The sequence below is a fragment of the Anastrepha ludens genome, chromosome 2 (genome assembly GCF_028408465.1).
Source record: "Anastrepha ludens isolate Willacy chromosome 2, idAnaLude1.1, whole genome shotgun sequence".
NCBI lineage: Eukaryota > Metazoa > Arthropoda > Insecta > Diptera > Tephritidae > Anastrepha > Anastrepha ludens.
The window spans coordinates 57,060,957-57,079,098 of record NC_071498.1 but is presented as its reverse complement, the minus strand read 5'-3'; the positions used below and the strand labels follow the sequence as shown (position 1 = coordinate 57,079,098).

Below are 18,142 nucleotides of genomic sequence, written 5' to 3'. Positions count from 1 at the left end.
AATGCGTTATTCATTTAAAAGTCTAAATTTAGTTCAGAATTAATTATGTTAAAAACTCAGCTATTTAAAGTAAAAAAAAAATGATTCGAAACTAAATATATTTACAAGGTGGCGCAAAATTAACCACCCTATCGGAAGATTCACAATTTTTGCAAATGACGTCGCACGTGAATTATATTTCACAATAGCGAATTAGGCAGCTGCAGTGTACAAACGAACAAGCAGTGCAGCGCATTAGGGTCAAAATAAAGATTGCCATCCCTCAAAATCATTATTTTTATTTAGTAAAAAAGTTATGCAAAACCAAAATGGGATGATTAATTTTGTGCCAACATGTATATATGTAGATTTAATTTTGAATCGTTTTTTTTTACTTTCAAGAGTTAAGTTTTTGGTGTTTTTTTTTAAACCCATAATAAAAAATGTTTCCTCCAACTTAATAAATACCATTAAATATACTGGTTTATGTGAGAATGTTTCGCTGAGAAAGAGTGGAAGGCTCAGCAAGAGGTTCCCAGAAAGAGAGTACTGGAAGTTATCACTTGAGCTTCTGAAATGAATTCTATTATTATATTTTTTTTTTTTTGGCTGTTCAGATCGGATGGGAACAAACAATTTGGTTTTTGTACCGCTATAAATCTACTTTTGAATAAAAATTGAAATTGAAAATTTCTTGCAGCTAGTTCTTATTACAAAAATTTACTGCTATACCATTTGTATTGAATGTTTAAATTCTTAATTGAGTCAAAATAATATATATAAATCAAATGATATGAGATATTATCAAAATATTGAGCGATAATGCAGGCCTAACAGTTTTTTCCGCACCATTGCCCACAAAAGATATTTTGAATAAATAAAAAGCCTTTTTAGAGTTAAGGTGGACGCATAATTTGGAAAAAGTTGACACTAATTTGAAGTTGGTTTCAATTTTAAGGATGATTCAATGTAATTTTCTTTTAAAAAAATTACTAACTTCGCGCTAATTGTTCTGAAAATGTTTCTAGGTAATACCCATTATAGTTCTTACATTAGGCGGTATGACCTGCGAATTTCTGTGGACCTTACGGCTCGCATTTACACGCCATGACGTTTGGTAAGCTTAGGAGACATAAAATATGAAACCAAATACATTAAAAATAAAAAATAAAAAACTCTACTATTTAGTTACAATGGCAAAATGCCGTATGAAGATTATACGCGCATAATGAAAAATCAACCACCACCCATAAAAAAGGTGCGTCAATATTATTCATTATTATCTTAATAAAAATATATCCATACATATGTATGTATGTATGCATATATACTTTAACCTTTGCAGTTTCGTACCTACAATCAAAGATATTTTTGGCCACCGGGCTTAGTTGCTGCACTGAAAGATGGCGAGTTTTAAAAATTAATAGTTTTTTAATCGATTAATTTTAATTTAATCGATTGAATCAAGATTTCAAAATATTCAAAAATTATATGAAGTGAAGTTTATTAAAAAAATAATTTAATTATAAATTTATTTTTATTCATTACTTTATTATTAAAATTTCTACCATCACGACCCATATAGACCTAGAAAAGCTAGAAATAAGCGAGTTTCCTTTTTGAAGGTCGGTACATTTTTTATATCAAATAACTCGTTGAGCTAATAGTAAGTTGCATATATTTTTATATACAAAAACTATTTAAGATAAAAGCTTTTTCCAGCAGCATTTCTAATATTTATCTAAAAGATATTTTTTATGAAAGGTATCTATTGGTTTTGTTTTTCTATTTACTTTTAATTTCGAATTTAAGTCGAAGTTTGTAGAATAGTTAATTTTGTATTATTTTTGCGTTTCAGTAATCAGTCGGTTTTTTTTAAACCCATTAATTATCTGTAGATAAGTATATCCTGCCTATCCTATCCCATTATACTGATGATACGGAGATTTAAAAAACAAGTAAAATAATCAGTCTGTTTTTGTTTTTTAACTAATATATTTTTATCTGTAGATAAGTATATTGAGCAAATACGTTTAAATTGTTGAAATAGTAATATTTTGATATTTTTTCGTACAAGCATTAGTTTTTTTTACAAAATAATTGCAATCGTCTAATGCTTTTTTCTATATTTTTTATATTTCCAGTTGACTCCCCTGTTTGTTATTGTTGGTGGCGCAGTTTTGGGTCTATGCTACGCAATCGTGCGAAATGGACTGTCACGTGACGATGTGCGGTGAGTGACATACTATGAAAAAGTCGCAGTTCCATAATTTTATGATACCTAGAAAAGTTTTCTAAATCAATTGACAAAAAAAAACTACTTACAATATAATTACAGAATTTATAAAATTAGTTTTGCTAGTCAAAAAACAAAAAAAAAAAACATTTTATAAAAATCCACAAACCAAGTTTTAGGCAGTGTAAACGTAACATAAGCATACAAGTGGAGTTCTCAAATCAGAGCAGTTGATGAAGAGCAGATTTATTCTAAACAACAATAAAATACATTTCATGTAGATTTACTACCAGTTAACTCTTTATAGTTACAGAACTACTTTTGAGTAAATTTGTATAGTTAATTTACCACAGCCCAAATGCAACTCTGAGTATTCCATTTGTTTACATACATTTTTCGATGCATGGAAGTTATTCTGCATTTAATTTGAAATAATAGAACCGAGCATTAAAAAAAAAAGTAAAAAGCTGCAGAAAAAGTTTTCACATGAAGGGCATTATTTTTAAAACATATTCGAAGAAGAAAGCACAAATTCTTTTGAAATCACGCTCCTTCGATGTTAACTTTTCGTGTTTGCCAAAATCAGCTGTTTTGTCATAAGCTCTTCAGCCATTCTGCTCCTAAGCAAATCTACCAGACTAGCCGCGCTGATTTCTGAGTGCTGCTATAAAGTTGTTAGTAGCAATAGATATGTTTGAACTAGTTCGTACTTAAATCTCATCTAAAAAATACGAAAATCTACATTAATTCATATTTTAAGTGCATCACCAACCGAATATTGATGAATGCAATTGTTTTTCTTTCTCGTACTCAGTAACAGTAACTCAGAAAACAAGCACTATTTGAAATTAAATATTTTTAGCAAGGTAAACGATACACCTAAAATATGTTCTTGGGTGATGGTGTAGCATTAGTTAACTATTACGCCGATCTTTTCCTAGCGTAGCAGTACTAAAATGGAAATTGGATAGTTTTTGTCTATTTTTTGGTAAAAAATCTATAATTTTAGAGAAATAAATTACGTATAAAAAGTTACAGGATTACAAGTTGCGAATACAAAGAGTTTGATGGACCTAAATATAAAAAAAAAACTAGGGTCTGTCAGACTCACGCACGGTAGAAGTGAAACTTCTAAGCTGGTGGTTCCATGCATGGGAGCCCCGGTTTAGATCTCTCCCCCCTCTCTCGTGTTAAATTCAGGTTTTCATATTTTTTTTCTATATCACTCCACATAAATTTGTACTATTTATTTTTGTCCTTATTAGCTTCAAATTTGACACTTGGGTGTAGTGTTGCACTTGACGCTGACATTTCTTTGCACTTTCAATGGTATTTTTTGCCTACTTTTGGCGCGTTAATCAATTTGCTTAGATCACCGAAACGGTTGAAATGCCATTTTACAACCTTCTACTTCAACTATCGTCACTCGTTTGGCAAACGCACTCATTGTATCGCTTCGTCTCCTCCATACCTACCATCTATTTACTTCACAGCAGTTTCTTATTGCTTTCCCGCTTATACACATTCAATCAGCGCTTTATCTGATACTCACACACAGCACTCATTTGCACGGGCTATGGCTATCTATAATACCCGTTGTCGGTTGTCGATTGTCGGTTGCCTGCATGTCGCCAGTCTACTCAATGCTTACTTGTGTGCTATATACATTTCAGTTCATATTATCGTTCAGCGCTTGCGATGCGAGAGAGCGACAGAGAGAGCGAATAGGCGAGAGTGGGAAGGAGCAGCTGCTCCTTGGCCCCACCCATTTGACAATTTCGGTAACGCTCCGAACTTACCGTTTCACTCACCTATTTTCAATCTGCCTTGGGGCCCCCGACGCGCCTAAAGAAGTTTCACTTCAAAAATATTTTATTGAAATATATATATATATCTCAATTTATAAAACTTAGCAAAGAAGTTATCAAAACAGTAGCTATTTTTCCATCCATTTGACTAACTAAAGACTAATTTATAATTATATGGAAGATGTGCACTCAAAAGTCTGAAGTAAAATACATTTTACAAAATTTTCATTTCCTTGAACCAGACAATTTTTTCTTTTCAATTTGTGAGTGTAAGCGTAGCATTACGTTTAGATGTTTTTGAGTTAAAAATAATTCCATAAAACTGTTCCATGTACAATAAGAATCATTGCAATCTAATGTAGGGTGACTCAGGCAACAGGGGTACTCATATGACAGATCAGCTGCAGTTGAATGTAAATTAAAGCTCAAAAATTACTCGTTTTTTAAAGTAGGTAAAAAGTCACTTAAGGGATAATTTGAATGCCTGCATGAAAGGTTTCAGTCTAATAGTAAACAATATGCGTCTGACGTAATTGTGAGGAGCCACTTGTATAAAATCGCCCTCAGGTAAAAATATCCGTAATTACAATCACTATCGGTGCGCTTATGAAACCGTCAATTGCTGTAGAATTAAAATAGTAAATTACTTTTTATTATACAAATTTTGCATGTCTTGATTTTTAACTGAATTTTTAAACGTCTTACAAATTTTTATTTTCTCCTAATAGCTTCTACTCCAGCGCTAAAATGAATTGTGAGAACATTGAAAAGTCCGATCCCAGAAAGGTGAGTTTTTTTGTTGTTGTATATTAACTGTTATAACAATAAACAATTTCATAATATCTTTACAGTTTTTGGTGTATAATCAAAAATATAAAGTACCTGAGGGATTAAAGGAGGCATTAGCTGCACTTGAAGAACCCACAGAGGAGGAGAAAAATGCAGCTGCCAAGAAGTCAAAGTAAAAAAGTGTGCCGAATAATAAATTAGTATCGGCCTATCGTTTTAAAATAATATTGTTAAGGTTAAGAGAAAAGTTATGAATTCCAATGAGAGGCACTAGTAAATTAGAAAATTCATATATTTGTACGTAAATGAAAGCATTACGCTGGGCGCTGAAATTTATTGTTGAGCAGAGAAGGAATTGATTTATGCAAAAATGAAATATTTTGTAAAAATTACATTAATTTATTTTTTTGTTATAAAAATAAGTACAAACTAAACTGCCAATCTACTACGGATTGGTAAAATGATGGTTAATATCTACGAATGATTCTTTTAAATTACAATTCGCCATGTACAGATGTATACAGATATTTCATTTTTAATATTCTCAAACAGAGAACCATTCACTTCAAATTAAAAAAAATCGTAAGTGTGTACGAACAAAAATGCAAAAATTTTACTATAATTTATTTATTGAATATTTTATGTAATCGCTTGTTCCTTAAGCCATGCTTTTACTTTTAACTTAAAATGTTTAGAAATAAATGTAAATGTTAATCCAAACAAATGTGTAATTGAGAAAATTATGTGTGTATGTATTTATGTGTGTATGTATAAGTATTTGCACCGCTCACACATCCGCTCGAGGATAAAAGTACGAACCGACACGGCAGAATATGGGTACAGAGCGGAAATGATGTGATGCGGTCAAATTTATCTCTTCATTGTATGCAAGCACATGTTCATCTGCAGTAAATCGAACAAGTGCAGAGCCGTCCTCGCTATGTTTTCTACTGCCAATTTTTGCACAACGATGTTTGGAACGATTTATGAATTGGTTCTATTTTTACCCATTCCTAACATTAAATTGTTCAGAAAAAAAAACCTAAACTGCAACTAGCGGGCGCCGAAGTCGAATGGTTTATTCCTGACTATCATTCGGAAGTGCGCAGATTTGAAGCTTCGTGTATGAAACACCAAACGGAAAAATTCTAATAGCGGTTGCCCTTTGATAGGCAATGGCAAACCTCCGGGAGTATTTCTGCAATGAAAATTCTCCTAAAAAACCATCTGAAGTGTCGGCTTAAAACTGTAGGTCCCTCTATTTGTGGAAAAACATCAAAACGTACCCCACGAATAGGAGGTGGAGCTCGGCAAAACACCCAAAAAGTGTGTAAGCGCTAATTATATACATATACATATATGTATATACATAACCAACTGTAGCTGTAATAACTAATATTCTTTCATATCTATATTTAAAAATTAGGTGGCAACCCTATAACAAAATATTTCTGGATTAAAGTAATTCAAATAGTTTAGTTAACTTATTGGTATAATAAGTGTGAATTTTTTGAGTAGTTGGTAAACCTGTTGAAAATAGGTATGAATTAATTTTTCTCAACAACTCTCGTTTGATACCAATAATTTAATATTTTTTTTAAAATATACTTAATTAAAACATTTTTTTGGATATGTGACAACCTTATGTTTTGTACAGGTGGCAACCCTATTTAATACTTCTGCATTAAAACGTTCAAAAATAACTTTCGTTTGCAATTTTTTTACTGATTTGCATATTTAATTAATTTTAATTTTCTCAATTAGTGGCAACCCTATTAAAAAATAAGTATAAACTAAAGTTGTTTTAGACTTCTTTTATTCGATATTCAATATTGCTTTTTTATTTTATTTTTATTGTTTTTTTAATTTGTTACCCAGTATAGCTTTTAGGTCATTTAGGACAAACCACAGGAAACCCCATTAAATTTGGTTTCTGCATTAAAATGTTCATAATAAAAACATTTCGTTTGTAATATTTTAGTTAAATTGCATATTTAAAACATTTAAATTTTTTCAATTGGTGGCAACCCTATTCAAAAATATGTGTGCATTCAAGTTTTTTAAGACTCCTTTCATACAATTGTGGATTACTTGCACACTGGAAAACAAAAAATTCCGCATATTATTGTACCCTTTTAGACCAGATGAAGGAAAACATTTGTGAAAAGACCCAGTTAGCAAAAGAAAACAAATCGGTTTCAACATGACAAGGCACGTGTCACAAAAGCATTTTGACAATGACTAAAGTCCAAGAACTAAAGTTCGAATTGTTGGAGTAACCACCGTATTCAGCAGATTTGGTTCCTAGCGATTTTCTTCTGTTTCCAGACCTTAAAAAATTCATGCGTGAAAAGCGATTTTCATCAAATGATGAGGTCATAACAGCTGTGGGAGCGTATCTTGCAGCCGTTCCAGATTCTCACTTCACGGATGGAATTCATAACACGGAACAGGTATATTGATGTTCAGGGGGACTAAATTGGATAATAAAATGTATTTCCAAGCCCTAAAATTGTGTTTTCTTGTCGAACGTCAAAACTTATTGAACAATCTAGTAGATTTTTTTATTAAAAAGACCGAGTCAATTTATTTTTTTCGCAAGAATTATTGCAAACGCATTGTTTTATAGTACTGAGGTCAACTAAAAATATTCTAGTCTAATGTCGGCGGCCGCCGTAGCCGAATGGGTTGGTGCGTGATTACCATTCGGAATTCACAGAGAGGTCGTTGGTTCGAATCTCTGTGAAAGCAAAATTAATAAAAACATTTTTCTAATAGCGGTCGCCCCTCGGCAGGCAATGGCAAACCTCCGAGTGTATTTCTGCCATGAAAAAGCTCCTCATAAAAATATCTGCCGTTCGGAGTCGGCTTGAAACTGTAGGTCCCTCCATTTGTGGAACAACATCAAGACGCACACCACAAATAGGAGGAGGAGCTCGGCCAAACACCTAACAGAAGTGTACGCGCCAATTATTTATTTTTTTATTTTTAATGTCCATCGACTTTCGAAAAACACTCACCAAGTCGACATCAAACTTCAACTTGAACTAAAGGAGGGGACCTTCATAACGAATTATATGTATGTTAGAACGCAGTATTACCAGTTCCTGAGTTGCAACTAAATTCCCGGAACTGAATCAGCACATGCATGCAATTGTGTACATACTCGTACTCGCTTGCGTATAAAAATGCTATGAAATGCCCTTGCCATGAATGATATCAATTTATAGGTACACCTCACTAACAAGGCAACAGACGTTCATAACTATGTGTGTATGTAGCTATTACATTTCCTCAAGTAAACACATGCATTTGCGAGGATACGCTGCAATGCACTGCAATGCGAAGCCTGTATGAAGGTATGTAATATAGGAATGTACGTTTGATAGGCCTCTAAAATTTCCTTCTTCATCGATTTGCCATTGTGGTTGGAGATATACCGGCACCCGTTGTTATTCGAGTCGTTCACCATTGTCAGGACAACTGTCAATAACAATGGGTTAAATGGGTAAAGCACCAATACATACACATGTAAAAGTGTGCATTTTTACATACTACATCTGTTCATAAAAGTGGCCCTGCCGGGAAAATCTAAATTAGTGATGAGATGCTCTTTTGTAGAATCAGTAAAATTTCGTTATTCTCTACTTATTTGGCGAGTTAAAACATTAGTATTTAGAGTGTAAAGGTATCCGAACAGAAGGGTATATAAGTACATAACGTCTTCACTCAGTAAGTTGCTGGCTTGAGTGTTGTGGTTTTTTCAAATACAATTTAAGTTGTTGTGCAAATTCGTAATTTCAATAAAATATAAATTCTAAATTTCTAAGTTAAAAATTATAAAGCATTTAATAAAAATTATTAAAAAATATAATAAATAAAATTTTAAAATTTGTTGTCCTTTACCAAAAATTGAATATAGGACCTCCTGTATTGTTCTTCGCTGTAGTCTATTGTTATATGCGCATATGTATTTACATATGCATGTACGTTCGTGCAATTCACCAGCATTTACAGCCCACTCTTGGAATGTATGGAACCCCTTAAACAAATTTACAGTACTTGAATTTCTCAGGTTTATTATCAAAAAGCAGTGGACTATCCTTTTTTTACGCATCCATACGTACACTTATGGCCGCACATACTCGTACATACATATGTGTATAGAGCGTAATTTGAGACGAACATGAACTTCGATTAAGCCTAAAGTAGAAGATATCATTTATGTGTGCAATACATCAACAATTTTATAGGCATCAATTTTCTCTTCCGATTCGCAAGTTCATTTTGTTTGGTTGGTAAAGGAACTGGGCTACCAACATACGGCATTTACATGTGAGGATTTAGGTCTTGCAGGATTATTTACTGTTTCGCGATAAATGAGACATTCTCCATTCACTTTCCCTGAAGAGAAGGAGTGGACGGAGTACAGCATATGGAGACAGGGCTTGGTGAACCAATTAACAGATGCCTCGAAGTTGGACGGAAAGTTTGGTTGAGGAGTACTCAACGAGGAGCACTCCATCAAGCTGGAGTTCAGGTGACCGGATGATCATAGTAGGGTATTCTAGTGAAGGTAGCTGCAATCAAAGAAGCTGTTTATTCTATCCATCTAATTCGAGTCCCAGGATACAGGGGTACAACTGGGAACGAAATAACGGACGCATTGGCGAGAAAGGCTGCGCCTTTAATAGGACCCGAGCGCTTCCTGCTATGGGACAACATGGGGTGGTTTGTTGGCACCAAACTATGGGGCTACGCCAGGCGAAATCCCTGCTAGGAGGGGTTTTAAAAACTTATAACTCTCCCCAAGAATAAACTGAAAATGCTCACTGGTATTCTCACAGGCCACTGCAGATGTGAAGTCATCTGCACATGAACGGGATTTGGTCTACGGACTCTTGTCGTTTCTGCGATCAATCACAGGAGGATCCAATGTATTTTCTCCTGGAATGCAGGAGCAGAGAAGGTTGAGACATCTGTGTCAATTGCAGCCAGAAGAAAGTCACATATGCTCCGATCCAGCTCTATCTTGAGTTTAATAGTGGCACTGGGTCTGGATGATTTATTGTGATGAGTAGAGGACGCAAAATATCATGATGTCGAAGTACAAACCTCATAAAGAATCTAATCTAATTGCTTGGTCACTTGTGTCACAGCACAGTCAGGGATGGAAATATTTACACCGAGCGCCAAGCAGCAAATAGGGACCTAGGGCTAGGTAAGGGTGTGTTCGAAACTAGTCCGGTAATGTCTGACTCATTAGGGTATTTGGTCACAACGACGTTGCGGAAAACACCTGGGCGAATGAACTAGTTAGAGAGAGGGAACGTGATGTGGTTTCCCGCCAAAATGCGAGGATTAGGATTCCATGGATTACCGTTCGAGAAATCTTATAAGGTTAACAAAGCCACAGTTCCTAACTTTTGTGGGCATCCTTTCCGGATAGTGCCCGTAAGGTATACACGCGGCGGAACTCGACATAACTTCGCATTTGTTTTGCTGGAGTTATGTGGAGGGTGAGTTGTAATCATTTCTGAACCTTCTTCTAAACAGATCTACCCTCACGGGGCTAAAGCTTGATCAGTTTGGCTCTCATCTTTTTTGCTACGACTGCGTGTATGGCAAGTTTAGATATATTACCCTCTTGATGGATTTCATAAGTGGTATGCAGCATTTAGCACAGGTGTAAAAAGTTTTGGTTTGGTCCTTTCCATAACTCTCCCTCCTTAACGACTCTTTCCTGTTTTTTCTCCCTTTTTGCCGTGGTATCACTACTGCTGTTTCGATAAGACGTGTAAATACTCGATGCTTTAAGGGGTTATATACCTTGTGGTCCGGTGAAATTAGCGAAACTTGGGTTTTTTTTAAAGATATGTAGCAATAATTTTATTGTATAAAAGTTTTTATTATTGGGTATTACAATGTTTAAAGAAAAAAAAAGGCTTTGTTTGTGTAAAAATATTTAAAAATGGCGGAGTTATGGCGTTTTCCCCCAAGACCCTTTTTTTGGAAGAGGCTTGCGGTGGACGCGATTCAAGTCCACCAAGTCAACTGAAATCAAAAAATCGAAAAGATTTCATTAGTATAGGGTTATATCTACTTAGTGAACGATCAATATATTAAATATTTTGATTTTTGTGAAAATAGGAACATGTTTTTAAAAAACTCCACTTCTACAGTCCTAAAATTGGCATTAAAAAATTCATATCTGCAAAATAAAAATTTATACATAAAAAGTTGATCGTTCACTAAGAGGCGACATCAATTACGAACAATTTAAAAAAAAAATTATAAAAATCGGTTGAATACTTTTTTTGCAATCGCGTCCACCGCAAAAGCATTTTTGGAAAAACACGTTTTTGAGATAATCGCGTTTAAAGTTTCAAGCGCCGCATGAGGCCGTACGCTCAGGACGTGACGACGCACAATTTAAAACGCTGTAACTTTCGATCTATTGCTCAGATCTCTATGAAATTTTTGGAAAATGTTCTCAAGGGATTGTACTTTACGATAAAGAAATAAAATTTATTTTGATTTTTTTGAAAAACACAAGGTATATAACCCCTTAAGTAATTTTTGCTCTCGGGTCCTTCATGCAAGCATTCAGGTGGGTGTCGAGTATTGAGGTATACGAATTTACTTACAAGGAAATTCTTTGAAAATACATGAAAAGCAGCTAGAAAATATATTTGGCCAAGTAGAGTTCCAGAACACCATTGTTATATCAACTACTTTCGACCTCAGATTCCAACATATTAACTTTAGCTTATTCTAAAACATTGCTTATTCTAAAGAGTCCAAAAGGTTGGAGAATTTTTGAAGGCTCGAGTTCTCAATGCTTCAAGCAGTAGTGAGCTGAAAGAGTATATTGCGATGACTTATGATTTCTGTGAGCACCACCGAGGTTTGGTACTTTATTACAATAAAAAAATACAAAAAGAGATTCTGGCGTATTTTCGAGTATCGAATACATCTCTTGTACATTTGTAGCGTCGATACTTTTGTACATACAAGTAATAAATACGACTTTTTGTCCAAGGGAGCACTCCATTGAGCAACCTTATAATCTAACCTAACCTATCCAAACTGGTGTTCCCATTCTTGTACATTAAAAGATGTACGAGATGAGCTCGTTCGCAACTTTAGTTATTTGAGTTTTATAGCTCGTAGGTGCTTTGTTAGTGCACTACGTTTTTTAAGTAATTGCACTTCGTGGCATGAGGAACTCATGCAATGAACCCTGCTCTTAAGTGAAGAGCATAATACAGGAAAAAATCATGGTTGTATTAGTCACGCAATGTACGATTTCAGTTTGCCATTTCATAAGCCATTTGTGAAGTGCACAGATTCTCTAGGCGTACTGTTATGAAATGCAAAAGAGCACCACGCTACGACAGCTAGTTTAGCCTTTTACGATATAATATGAGTAAAAGCTCCATTAGCTAAGACTTAGACATTACTTAGTTTTCGTCAAGACGCATTTATTAAAGATGGTGGCACTAGACCAACAACAATGTTTTGTACCTTTGATTGTCACGGCAAAGTGTTGGAAAAGTAGAAAAGACAAAATTAATTCGTCTTGTTTTATTCCGTGGACAAAGCGAAATAAAAAAATCAAATCAGCTGTTTTACCATCTGTACCACCACCTGTAATAGATTCGCCTTGGATTTCTTCCAAAACTGCTTGCATTATTTTGCTTTGCTTATTGGTTGCTTTGGCTTTATTTTCGCATTAACGCATTGCCATATGTTTTACATTTGTACGAAAAATTAATTTTAAGGCATATTTCGAAGGATTTTATTCAAAATATGTGAAAAATGATAAGGCAATATGATTCTCTCACGGTTTCCTTTGCACTTAAAAACTTAACTTAGGAATTAGAAACCTACAACTTTCCAAGTTTTCTAAGTTAAGCTGAGTTTTGCCTAACAACAAACACGTGTTGCTGGTTTTGTAAGTTGGCATAAATGAAGTAAAATTATTTCTAATAGTGTAATTACTCAGACGTGAAGCTTAATTAAATTACGTAAAGACATAAAGATGTTTATGCAAGATATCAAACCAGCTTACGCATACAGTTTCATTTCATGTAAATAAGAGCAATCAACTTTTTCAGGTTTTACTTATCCCTTTCATAAATACTTCTAAGCCTGGTCTCTTGCTCGCCCGCAGTTACACAATATCCTTAAAATATACACATTTAAGGTAAACTTAGCGCTCATAATTAACCTGCACCTAATAAATTTGCAACATATCGGAAATGTAGTTTTCAAAGTTGCCACATCAAATAAATTTATGCAAAAAAGTAGTATTTCATACAAATTTTCGAAGGCTTATTCAATTAAAAATTAATTAATTAAATCGTAGCATGATTCTCCTATCGCTCTCAGTTCACATAATTCATGTAACTTAAGAATCAAAAATGAGAAGCTTTCTAAGTGTCTTAAGGCTGGAGTAATAATTTCCCAGGTTGCTCTGCGATATGTTAAGTTACGTTTAAGTCTAGAGTAATTACATTTAATTACTCTACAAGTCTTAGCTCACACAGCTTTAAGTTAACATTTGAATTCCAGAAACAACAAGAAAATCAATTCTTCACATAGACAAATTAAAAGTTTAAATTCAGAACTGCTCCTCAGTAAATATATTGACACATTTGTATGGTATTTGTATGGGATACACTTAACACGCACCCATTTCGGTGACATATAATATTTACATACATACGTACAAACGTTGAAGTTTACGCATTTTTAGTATACAAGTAATTAAATTTGAGAAAATCCCCCTTTGCCCATCTTCATAGGAGCAAAAGTGGAGATCTTAATTGAAAACAAACATTTTGCTTGTGGTGTAAAAGAAAAACATACACACACACTTATTTACACATAACAAAGTAACAACCGAGTGGTACACAGTGATGGAGATGTGATGTTGCTCCTGTTACCGTTGTTGCAGTTATTTGCCGTATATGGCCATTGTTGCCTGCGGCCACTGTAGCCGAGTGAGTTATGCTTGACTACCATTCGGTTGGTTGTGGGTTCGAAGCGCACTGTGTGCACGAAACTTTAAATGTTAGAAAAAATTGTTTCCTATTAGAAAATGACAAGACCTGTGCGAATTTCATCCGGGGAGAAAATCTTCTTATAGAAAACCAACTGCCAATTAGAGCAGGTATAAAACTGTATGTCCCTCCATTTGTGGCAGCAGTAGCAGAGGGTGCAATCATAAGGCCCAATTGTAGAGGGCCTTTTGAGTTCGAGCTTCTTTTCTTGCAGTTTTTTGTTTTGACAACTATTTTTTGATAGTTCTATTTGCCAATATGAGTGCGATGATCTCTCTAATTTTGATGTTGTGCGTGGTATTGCAAACAAAATAGCAATCACTTGCTTTGTTCTCGAATAGAAATCCATTTCTTTGTAGGCTCTTTGTATAACCAAAACATCAGTCAATTTTTCAATTCAATTAATTTTTAAATTTCAATTAATTCAAATTATAGAAAGAAATTGCGTGTTGGATATGTGCTGGATTTAGAGCTGCAAAGTAGAAAGTTGAATTATTTTCTTCCAGAAATTTCTATTTTTTTCAAGTTTGTTCTGATAACTTTGAGTTTATTTATTCAAAATAGTCCCCTCTGGCCTCGATTCACTGTTTCGAGCGATCTAAAAGCTTTTCGAAAGAGTGTTTCAGATCATTGACGGTCGGAATGTCCTTCAGGATGCCGGTACAAACCTTTTGGATGACCTCTACGGACGCAAAACATTTTTCTTTCATGGCCAAATGCAATTTTCCGAATGGATAGAAGTCACAGGGAGCCATATCAGGCGAAGACGGTGAGTGATTAATGGTCAAAATGCGATTTCTAGTCAAAAAATCAGTCTCAGTGGATCGATGAGATGGTGCAGCTTCCTCTTTCGTGGTATTCAGGGCGAATTCGACGAATGCGATGCAAAAAACGCTTCAAAACGCCAAGATAGAAAATTGCATTGACGGTTTGGCCCATTGGCTCGAACTCCTTGTGAACAATTCCCTTGGAATCGTAAAAACAAATGAACACCGACTTGATTTTTGACTTCTCCAAACGCGATTTTTTGGGTAGTGGCTCGTCTGGAGCCTTCCATTCGGCACTTTGAAGCTAAGTTTCCGGTTCATGTTGGAAACACCACGTTTCATCACCAGTTACAATGTTGTAAGGGAAGTTATCATCTTTGATCGCTTCTTTAATGAGGTATTTCGAATGTTGAATTCTGCACAATTTTTGGTCCTCAGTTAACTTGTGCGGAATAAAACGTGCACAGACCTTTCGTAAACCCCAATTGATCTATGTTTGGGAGATATTCAACTCCGACTCCATTAATTTCAACGAAAACGTGTAAACCACTCATGAACTCCGGCACGAGATAGAAAATCATCGCCATAAACTTTTTTCATCAATTCAAATGTTTCAGTAAACGTTTTACCGATTTCACAACAAAATTTGATATTAGCTCTTTGTTCGAAACTCATTTTTATACCGATGACACAAACATACTGACACTTTAGACGCAATAACTTCGCTTCCACTGAACCGAATGTCACCAAGCTTTCTTTGGAAGTCAGCTAGGGATGTAACTTCCAACGCACTAACTCATTAAAAAGATGGCGCTATGAAAAACATTTTGTTTGGGCTTAGTTTACAAAGTATGAAAGAATTTAGAATACAAAAATGAATGTGTTTTTTGAAGCTTTTCGAGATGTGAAAAGTACACACTGGTATTAGGAAAGATAAGTACAGGTTCTCCACGCGGCATCATCACAATGGGCTATGAGCCTGAGTGTGAATAGCCGCTTCAACCTAACCCAACCTATTGCAAAAAAAAAAAAAAAACTAAAGAAAAGCCCACAAAACTAATCTTTCATGAGCATTATTCAAAAGGTATATTCCGCTTATTTGCGTTATTATATAATATAATATATTCGGAATAGTAATTTTACTAGTTACAGGCATTTGATTCAAAAAAAAGTAAGACATTTTCAAGATTTGACAATTTTTGATTTTTATTAATTACACTGCCCTGCATCGGTTTTGCGAATAAGATGGGACCTAGTGATCCCGAAGGGAATTTTCGCGCTAAGCACGAATCCGAGTTCAAAAATTTTCCATCACGTCAGACTTTCGAAAAAAAGGGGGTTGAAACCCCTAAAAATAGCGTATTTGGCCATTTTTCAAAAATTGTGGAGCAGAACCCTAACGTGCTACGATCTTCGTTATTGCCAGTAATTGAAGGTTGAACTTTGCTCTTTGAAATAAGCCCAAACCCAAATTGTTCGCATGCACCCTTAGAGTAGGGGGTGTACTTATGTCTACGGGGTAGAGAAAAAAATGAACATAGGAACTTATCTACACCCAAGATAAGATATAATGAAAAGTGCAGTGTTCCTAAGGTATTTAGTGTCGCTGATTACAAATCTGAAGTCAAACATTCCATTTAAAAAGAAATAAAAAAATCAAATTCAAATTTTCCTATGTTCATTTTTTTCCCTACCCCCGTAGACATAAGTACACAATTTTTGAAAAATGGCCAAATACGCTATTTTTAGGGGTTTCAACCCCCTTTTTCTCGAAAACCTGACGTGATAAAAAATTTTTGAACTCGGATTCGTGCTCAGCGCGAAAATTCCCTTCGGGAACACTAGGTCACATCTTATTCGCATCAGAAAAATTGAAATTTGCAGAGCAGTGTTATTTTTAATTGGTAAAAAAAAAATAATTAAGAGACCTCAAATCGGGAATAAAATGTAAAAAACGCATAAAAGCGGTCGATATTAATTTTTCCCGCATTCATTCTTGGCAGTTTTTTTAGAGAAGTTAATTTTCGTATTCAGCGACCTCCAAATCAGTACTCTTTTAGTACAATTTTGTAATACTTTAAAGAAAAAAATACATTTTAATGGTACAATTTTTTGTTGAGCTATAAAGTTTTCACGAAAAGATGTTTGAACGAAATAGAGCAAATCAATCCGAATTTGGCAAAGCTCAAAAAAAATTGAGATCTTGAATATTTGCAACTTTTGCGGCTTTAATTTGCGACATTCAAAAGTCGTTTATCATGGCGCGTTAGCGTTCGCCATTCACCGTTACATTGGCCCTAGTCTCGTCTTTGAAGAGATATGGGCCGATGATTCTACCCGTCTATAGGACGCACCAAACGATTGTTTTGAATAGTTGTAATAGCTGTTCTTGAATGGCTGCGGGTTGCTCTTCAGCCCAAATACGGCAATTTTGAGGCGTAAGTTTTTCTATGATGAAATGTCAATGAATACTTAAAAAATGATGTATTTAGTTTGACAGTAGTAGTAGTTTGACAGTAGCTCCAATCTGATCACCCTTTTACATTAAGCCAAAAGCTTTGCGTACACCCTTGTTGGTAATCCCTCTGCTATTTACTTCCACAGTGCACTTTCTCAACCTGTCCGTTGAACAAAGAGTCCCCTTTTTATGTGAATAAACAGATAATGCCTTTCTTTAAAAAGAAATTGTTTAATTTTTATTTAAAAATGAAACTCGACATCGAAAGACCCTGTATGTTATATATATATATGTATGTATATATGTATATATAAACATTGTTGCCCGCAACATGCCATTTTTCACACAGACGCTTTTAAACAAACAGGATATCGTAACCGCCTTAGGCGTAATGTGGCTAACACAAGCACACATACAAATATATACATACATATATGCATACATACACATATACATACAAATAGATGAGCACAAACATTTTTCCCCAATGGAGTTGAGCAAAAGTGAATAGAGATTGAGTTGGAAGTGCGTTTTCCTTGCGAAAAACTTCGTGAAGTTCCATTGCGCAGACGCTTTCACTGTAGTTATTAGTATTTTCCATGTTGGAAAATTTTAATAATGGAAAAACTACGCAGAAATGCTCAATCGGTTGAGAGTATAACTTTTTTATGTCTATTCCTAACTTCAAGATAGATATTTTGAATACTCCCTTTATAACAAAAAATAAAAATAAATAATAAATAATAAAAAAATAGAAAACTATGTATGTGTGAGTATTTGCTCCTGCTTGGATGTATTTTTCTTCTATGTATGTGCACTTAGTGACACACAAATAAAGTACACACATAAACAGTTAAATATTTTCATTGCTTCAACATCCAACAGTGGGATGTATTCATTTTGTATGCTACTTCTGCATTTTTAAATTTATTGTACTCACTACAATTTGGATATCTGGTTTTAGGAAAAAGTGTAAAATATTAACTTTATGACGCTTCCGTTGTATTAGTTTACAAAAAAATAAAAAATGTCCGCCA

The 18,142-nt window shown here is 34.5% G+C and overlaps 1 protein-coding gene across 3 annotated transcripts in view; it reads left to right on the top strand.

Annotated features, from left to right (window-relative positions):
- LOC128871533 (uncharacterized) overlaps window positions 1-5,741 on the top strand; it is a 114,846-nt gene extending 109,105 nt beyond the window's left edge. Inside the window, exons 5-7 of one of the 3 annotated variants that reach the window (XM_054113358.1) lie at window positions 2,124-2,212; window positions 4,752-4,809; window positions 4,875-5,741. In XM_054113358.1, the coding sequence (XP_053969333.1) occupies window positions 2,124-2,212; window positions 4,752-4,809; window positions 4,875-4,988 (261 nt within the window). In that variant the 3' untranslated portion in view covers window positions 4,989-5,741. Of the gene's footprint in view, window positions 1-1,007; window positions 1,097-1,167; window positions 1,238-1,324; window positions 1,491-2,123; window positions 2,213-4,751; window positions 4,810-4,874 lie in introns of those variants that run through there. The other 2 variants (XM_054113357.1, XM_054113359.1) reach the window with 2 other exon arrangements.
- The last annotated feature ends 12,401 nt before the right edge of the window (window positions 5,742-18,142 follow it).